Here is an 8,558-nt window from a genome sequence, read left to right as displayed (position 1 = left end):
CACCTACTTATATAGAATGAAAGCCACATCCCAGAGGAAACATCATCAGGATGTGGCCTGAGTAAGGGGTTACACTCCACCCTAATCTTCCCACAACTGTTGGGCTGCTCAAAGCAGAGCCCATCATGGAGTTGATAACATTATGTTAGATGACATCATTAGGGAGGTCTCAACTGCCAAACTACCGAGAAACCTGGTACAGTCAAGTTGGCACAAAACTTAACTATCACACTTATACACATTATATTCCATTTTAAGATACTGCTTAGTTTGAGTCAGCTGGTAGAGTGTTGTACAAGTACGCCCTTTGGCCTGCCTGACTGGGAGTCCTGGCTCCAACTCTGAATGGGTGTCAAAAAGCCATTTCAGTCACACTCTTCATATGGCCCCTACAATGGTGACATACCCTCATCCCGAGTGCCTCATCCCGACTGCTGAAGAGAAGAAAAAAGAAACCGGGAGCGGAAGTGAAAACAGAGCTGGTGAAGAGGAGCAATACTAACTTGGATGCGATCATGGGAAAAAAGACCGATCCAGACTATAAGACACATTGCAAGTGGAAGCAAATTCTGATTTCACATTATGATTCAGTAATTGTTTTAATAATTTTGACAAAATTTGCTTCTCAGATGACATTGTAATTGGTGCTAGAAAGATTGGTAGTTTTCATAATTCCTATCAAGGAATTTATGACCATTAAGAATATAATAAAATCTTAAGTTAAATCTATCTCATTTTGAGAAGAGAATGGTGTACTCTATCGTGTTAGTCCAGGTAGACTAGAGAAACAAATCCAGGTAGGAAAGAGGGAACCAATTACAAGGAACAATATGTGACATCCTCCATGGGGGATGGACAACAGAAAAGTGGATGAAGGGAGACATCGGACAGGGCAAGATATGACAAAATAAAAATTTATAAACTATCAAGGGCTCATGAGGGACGGGGGAGCGTGGAGGGAGGGGAAAAATGAGGACCTAATGTCAGGGGTTTAAGTGGAGAGAAAATGTTTTGAGAATGATGTACAAATGTGCTTTACACAATTGATGTGTGTATGGATTGTGATAACAGTTGTCTGAGCCCCTAATAAAATGTTAAAAAAAAGAAAGAAAGAGCTTTATATACAAGAGCAATTGAATATTGAAAAAATATCCCAGCCCAGTCCAGATCAACTTCATAAGTCCATTATTAGCCAATATGTCTGATACCAATCTATAAATTCCTCTTCAGACTCATGAAACACATGCAACGACCACCCAATGCAGGAAGCGCACAGGCGAGTGGGTGGAAAGTCTTGTGGGTCCACTGTCAGTAGAAACATCTCAGCTCTGGCATAGGTCTCCATGTGGCTCCTCCAGCTCCAGGGCTCTGACTGCATCAGTGTAGCTCCATCAGGCTTGTCACCAGTAATGTATCACAGGGAGTGAGTGTGTGTCCCACCTCCTTAGTGCCTTCAAATGAGGTCATCAAGCGTTGACTTGATTGACAGGCTAAACTCCACCCCTTCACTCTAACAGTATCAAATTGACAATAGATTATGTAACTGCTATGTCTATTAAGACAAAACACGCAAGCAAGTGTGTGAGTGTAGTCCCAAATATGCTTTCAGCCTGGAATGGTGGAATCTTTCAGGATTTTCCTCAAGATGACCTTGCTGTCCTTGGCAACTATCTGAAGGATGTGTTTGTGTTTCATTCGTCTGAAGTAGTTGGTGATAGGGTTACCTAACAGTGGAATACAACGTAAAGCATTGAGGAATGCCTGAAAGACTCTACAAGTCAAGCATGCCATTTTGCAGTCAATTCTGCTGAAAGTCCATGGATTTTGAGATTTCATGAGGGCTGTGTACTCCATGGTTGCTGTTCCCATCTTTTGTGCCACCTGCTGGATAGATTCATCATTCATACCAAAGAGCAATTGGTAAGCAGCCAGACACTCCATCAAATCATCTGGGTCCCAGATGTCTTGGAAAGAATGTGCATCTATTTTCTCCTGCAGGGTCACAACTTTGTCATTAAGGATCTTCTCACAGGTGTCAGACAGCTTTTGAAGGGGCCCGTGGCATCTTATGTGGATCAGGTCCTTTTGCAATGTATCCCGGAGCTTTGGGAAGTCATAAAATAGAGGGTCAAGGCTGGAGACCATGAATAGGGGGGGCTCACACACCTGCACCTTCTGGAGATTCTCCAAGATGTTCACTCGTCTATTCTTCAGGAGCTGCTCCTCCCCGAGCACACTTGTGCTGAGGTCCGTGTCCAGTTTGGTCCAGACAATGTAGAACTTCTTTCTCATACTCTTGATGGTCTTGGCAAGCATCACATGATTCATGCTAAACTGTTCAGAGGCAATGATGATGAAGAGGTCATACCGGCTGAACTCCATTTCCATGATATACTTCTCTAGGTTCTGGGGAGTAGTCTCCATGCCAGGTAGATCCCAGAGTAATGTATTTGGAAAATGCAGGGATGAGTAGGAGGCATGTGTGTAAGTGGTTTTTACCACTCCAGTGGGAGCTGAATCCTCCTCTTCATGCCCAATGCCCCTTAGAGCATTTATAAAGGTAGACATACCATTGCCAGAGTCCCCAGTCACAGCAATATTTACTGGGGTGCTGGATGCTATTTTCAGAGTCTCCTGGACTACAGAGACCACCACCAACAAGTTCCCCTCTGCTAAGGCTTTCTCTAAGTTCATGGCTCCTGCCTGTGGTGAAAGGCTCCAACCTGTGTGGTAAGGCACCATAGAGGGGAAGGAGGCAGAGAGTGGGGCACGAGGGGCTGCTGTGGAGTCCTCCATGTCAGTAAGCAATGGAGTGACCTGCAGAGAGAAGAAGAAGAAGAGCAAAAGCGTTAGGATGGCTGAGTGCACAGGGCAAGACAGGAATCATCATAATTAATATCCCTAACCCACTGTTTGGATCCACAGCCAAGATGAGACAATGACATCTGAGTTAGAAATAAAACAATATGAGTGATCATGCAGGTGACATGTACATTTGGGGGTGGATCGCCCTGAGGACTGCTGACCGAAGGGCCAGTGATTTAACCCCACCGGCAGCTCTGCGTGTGCACACAGTGGATAAAATCCACTTGGTGGTCCTAGCAATCCTTCTTTCACATCGTTTGCTACTAAATGTTTCAAATCCACTTACAGGGAATTGAACAACAAGAGAAACCTACATTAACAAAGTTTGAATCTCTGTCGTCTCAATAACTACTAAGGTAAACAGTAATGCATAAATACAATGTGACAAGAGGCAAGCGAATTTTGGGAATAATGAGGGCAACAAATGTATAGATGTGTTTTATACAATTGATCTATGTATTGTGATTAATTGTATGAGCCCCAATAAATTGATTTTAAAAAGTAAATAAATAAATAAATAAAAATAAGATATGAAAAAAAGAAAAGAATGATGGCAGCATATGTACAAATATGCTCAGTATAACTGATGTATGGATTGTTATAAGAGCTGTAAGAACCCCAATAAAATGGTCCTTTAATAAAAAAACAACTACTTAAACATAAAAAAAAAATACAATATGAATTTCAAAACATTTTTTAAAGCTTTTATTCCACTTAGAATTTAAAGGAAATGACAAACAGGCATTTTTCAGGTACAGTCATGTGAAAAGGCACTGAACTTTATTGTGAGAGGGAAGAAAAGTGCTGCTCTCCGTATTTATAAAAATAACTTCTTAAAATTCTTGACCCAGAGAGACAAACCCTCTGAGCACTTTTGGTACCTAAAACTCTTACTGTCATCGAGTTGATGCTGGCTCATACCAACCCTACAGGACAGGGTAAAACGGCCCCTGTGGGCTTCTCTGGCTAACTCTTTACCGGAGTAAGAAGCCATGCCTTTCTCTCAGAGCGGTTGGTGGTTTCAAACTGCTGACCTTGCGGTTAGCAGCCCAATACATAAATGCTATGCTACCATGACCCCTTGATCGGTACTGAAGGACTTCCAAAAGTGATTGGCTTTAAAGAACAGAATGTTCTTCTCACAACTCTTGAGGCCTGGAGTCTAGTCCATGTTCACTGGGCTAGGAGCCCTTGAGATAGGTCTGTCCCAAAACTCTGCCTGCTTTCTGGTGACTGAACGTCCCCTGCCCTTGAACATTCCTAGGGCTAAAAATAAAACTAAAACAAAAAAAAAATCAAATGTGGGTGTCAGAAGAAACTCTGAAACTTGCTCTTAATCATAGCATACCTGAGGCAAATGGAAGAAATGATGAAGTCAAAGAGCTGAATAGAAGATTTCAAAGGGCAGCCCCAGGAGACAAAGTCAACTATGATAATGAAATGTGCAATATCCTAGAGGTAGAAAACCAAACAGGAAGAACATAGTCAGCACATCTTAAACTGAAAGAACGGAAGGAAAGAATTCAAGCTCAAGTTGCAATATTGACATGTTCTATGGGAAAGAGATCAAATGCTGCAGGAAGCATCAAAGAAGCAGGAAAGAATACACAGAGAAAAAGTTGAACTTGGCAAGGGCTTTGCCATGCTTGGACCCACAATCAGTACTCATGGAAACAGTAGTCGAGACATCAATAGATGCACTGCACTGGGCAAATCTGCGGCACAGGGTGTTGAAAAGCAGGGAGGTTACTTTGAGGACTAAGGTGTGCCTGACCTGAGTCATGGTATTTTCAATGGTCTCACATGCATGTGAAAGTTGGACATTGAATAAGGAAGACTACATCGATGCGTTTGAATTATGGTGCTGGCAAAGAATAGTGAAAGTACCACGAACTACCAAAAGAACATTCTATTTTGGAAATAGTATGGTCAGATTGCTTCTTAGAGGCAAGGATGGCAAGACTCTGTCTTACATACTTTGGACTTGTTCTCAGGAGACACCAGTCCCCGCAGAAGGACATCCACCAGGCTTGGTAAAGGGGAGGGGCAGCAAAAAAGAAGAAAGGCCTCCAGGAGGTGGCTTAACCCAGTGGCTGCAATGATGCTCCAAATTAGGAACAGTCTTGAGGATGGCTCAGGACTGGGTAGGGTCTTGTTCTGTTATGCATGGGGTCCCTAAGAGTCAGAACAGACTCGATGGCACCTAATACCATTCCTTACATGTGAAGAAAATATCAAAGTTATCAAGGATTTCATCTTGCTTGGATGGACAATCTGTGCTCATGGAAGCAGTAGTTAAGAAACCAAAGTATAAATGGCATTGGGTCAATCTGCTGCACAAGATCGTTTTAAAGTGTTAAAGAGCAACGACATCACCTTGACGACTAAGGTGCGCCTCACCCAAGCCCAGGCATTTCCCATCACCTCATATGCATGCGAGAGTTGGACTAGGAATATGGAAGACCCCAGAGGAGTCAGTGAATTTGAATTATGGTGCTGGTGATGAATATTAAAAGTATCATGGACTGAAAGAAGAAGAACCAAATAGGTCTCAGAAAACATACAGACAGAATGCTCCTTAGAACAAGGATTTGGAACACTTCGTTTCCTATGCTTTGTGCATGTTATCAGGAGCGTTTACTCTCTAAAAACGGACACCATGCTTGGTGAATGGGAGGGCCAGCGAAACAGAGGAAGGCCAATAAGGAGAGGGACTGACGCAGGGCCTGCATCGATGGGCTCAAACATAACAATGGTGACTAGCAAGGCGCAGGACTGAGCAGAGTTTCATTCTGTTTGCTTGGGGTCACTATTAAGTGGAACCAACTCCATGGCCCTGAACAACAATGACAATCTTCTTGAACATGGCTTACACCTTCTTCAGTAACTACAGCAGTGGGTGGGGGTTACAATGCATTAAAAGATGGAGGATGGTCACATCAGATTACAACATCGAGGGAAATCACAAAACACTGGGAATTATGACCTCTCCATATTTGGGGGAGAAATAATTCAATCCACGTTGGAGATACCTCAATCTAATTGTTGCCATTACTTTCATTTTGCCCCTCTCTCGAACCCCCTTCTCTAATTTTGCTAGAAAATGGAAACCACTGCCTTCTCTCCTCTACTTGATTTGCCATTGTGAGGAACATTACTACAAAATATGCCCATTCTCAGATTCTCTTTCAAGGACTTACCTTCCATTAACAGATATATGTGTCAAATGAAATGATCAGAGAAATTTCCAGAGTTCAGATTGAGAGAAGAGATTGGGAAACTCCACCATCACAGATCTCTCAGCATTGGGACCATAAGACCTTGAAGCCTGTACCCTCAGTAACTCTTCAAGATCCTGCCCCCCATGAAGTCCTCTGCAAAATACTCATGGGACCAGAGGACAGCCAGGACAATGCCTTCTACCTGAAGACAGTGGGGGTGGCATGAAGTTGGGTGAAGGGTGAATAAAACTGGGTGAGTAGTACATGAAGAGACAGTGCTGACTGGCCATGAGGAGATGTATCCCTGGGGCTGGCTGGGGAGCATGTCTGACATGAGTGGGTGATCAGCTAGAGGGAGCTTAGTAGTGTCGGGATCACCTTCTTTCCTTTCGTTCTGTATGGGAAACACAGCTTGCTCATGAGGGAATTCTTCGGAGTGGTTTGGTTTCCTTGGAGGAAATTGGGCATGGTGGAAAACCTTTTTTGCCTCTTCTGGATTCCCTAAAAATAATTTTGCCCTGACCTGGTAGACCTGGTCTTCATCAAGACCTACATGGATGCTTCCAGACAGCCATTGACTAGTGGTGACCCAGGCCATGGAGATTCTGAAAGGCCTCCCTGTGGGCCCAGGAAATAGTCTCCCATGGGAGTTCTAGGCCTACCACTTAGTCTTTGGATCAGGGCTTTCTTCTGATGCTGGCCAAGTTATGGACTCTGTTTCCATCAAGGATCATCATTACTCTGGGACGATGACTAGATCTTACCATTACCTGTGGGGCAATGCCCGCAAGGAAAGAGCAGGTGGGCAGCGGGGACCAAAAGCTACCCCAAGCTCCATATCCCATTGATTTCTCAAAAAAGCAAAGCAAACCTCTATCTCACAAATAACTTATGGTATATACTTGAGTATAAGCTGACTCCAATATCAGCTGAGGCACCTAATTTTACCACAAAACTGCATTAAAAATGTGCTGAAAAAGTCAGCTTATACAGAAGTATATACGGTACAAGTCCTAATAGTCCCTCTGTTTTTTATGTTACAAACAATAAGATATTTCTGATTCCTCATAAATTGTAATAAATAGTTGACATCCAGGAAGAATCCAGGTCTGTTACAGTAAGCTATATATTTTCCTCTTTAATTTGGTTAAGTTTGAAATGTAACCAAACTCGCAGGGCTGAGGAGCACATGTGCAAGTTAAGGTGAAATTCAGCATCACACAGGAGGAAGTAAATGGCCTTTGTTTTCTCTTACCCTCCCCTGCATTTACATTAGACTTATGATATCAGTTCTTTCTGCTGACCTTCAAAGTGGTAATTAAGTCATTATTTCATCTCAAAAGACTGGCTGTTCCAGGGACCTTGAGGAATCTCCAGCTGTTTCAAAGGAGTTTCAAAGGACTGATTCAAAGGAGACAATTCTTTCCTCCTGTAGGGGCCTGACTTGTTTTACATTCTCACTGTGCACACAAACTCATGCACTCACATTTCAATCTGTGCACATGCTCACATCTGCTAACTCACGATGACACATGTTCACATTTTACATTCACTTACTTATTCTCAGTATGCACACTTCTTCACACTCACAGAAACACATGCACATGCCTATCCCCCAAAATTTGATTTTACAACTCTATATATTCTGATCTAGCCCATCCATTCCTTTAATTTTTATTGTTTTTGCAAACCATAGCCCATTAAATAGCCCCATGACCTGAGACATGCAGAAAGAAACACATTGATTAGAGGGTTTTCCATGCAGAGATCAATGCAGCTCATGTAAAATTAATGATCAGCTCTCCAGGGAAATTCGTAATGACTCAAAGCAGATGTACAATCTAGAACATCAGAGGCTTTAAAAGACGAGAATAGAATAGACTGGAGTCTCCAACTAGTTTCCCGTTTGATCCCGATTAGCAAAGGTTGAGAGAAAATCAGTGTGCTGTTTCACTCCAGAAAAGCTTGACTGAAATTCCACACGATCAATTAGGTAGTTCTTGATAGGGTAGGTTCTGTGGATATGCTGGGAAAACCCTGTTCTATACCATGAAAGTCAACTCTAAGTTCCGGACCCTGCAGGAGGAGCAGGTGTCAGTTGACACCTCTGCTCTGAATCCCCACGCCCAGGTTTCTGTTCCCTGGTATGCACAGCCTGGAGTACTGATGTGCTCTCCCAAGGCCAGGCTAACCCAACCCAGCCAGTGCCTGCAGCTGCCTTTAATCTCAGGATGAGGTTTCCCAGGCGGAGAATCAGATTAGGTGTCAGGGCTTTACCATTAAATGCCTTTACTTTAAATGCCTTTACATGGATATAGCCACTGAGTCCCCCTCCCTGCATCTGTAAAGGATGCTTAACCAAACTACAATTTTTTTTAAACATTTTATTAGGGGCTCATACAACTGTTATCGCAATTCATACACACATCAATTGTGTAAAGCGCATTTGTACATCATTCTCAAAACATTTTC

The 8,558-nt window shown here is 42.9% G+C and overlaps 1 protein-coding gene across 1 annotated transcript in view; it reads right to left on the bottom strand.

Annotated features, from left to right (window-relative positions):
- Window positions 1-1,494: 1,494 nt before the first annotated feature.
- LOC101639790 (immunity-related GTPase family M protein 1-like) overlaps window positions 1,495-8,558 on the bottom strand; it is a 7,707-nt gene continuing 643 nt past the window's right edge. Inside the window, exon 2 of the mRNA XM_004697161.4 lies at window positions 1,495-2,817. Coding sequence (XP_004697218.1) covers window positions 1,606-2,796 — 1,191 coding nt within the window. The 5' untranslated portion in view covers window positions 2,797-2,817 and the 3' untranslated portion in view covers window positions 1,495-1,605. The remainder of the gene's footprint in view (window positions 2,818-8,558) is intronic.

This window comes from Echinops telfairi, unplaced genomic scaffold (assembly GCF_000313985.2).
Source record: "Echinops telfairi isolate 266 unplaced genomic scaffold, ASM31398v2 ScPeMD7_7469;HRSCAF=8507_0, whole genome shotgun sequence".
In the NCBI taxonomy this organism is placed as follows: Eukaryota; Metazoa; Chordata; class Mammalia; order Afrosoricida; family Tenrecidae; genus Echinops; species Echinops telfairi.
The sequence above is the reverse complement of the archived record's forward strand: the minus strand, read 5'-3'. Positions and strand labels throughout refer to the sequence as shown.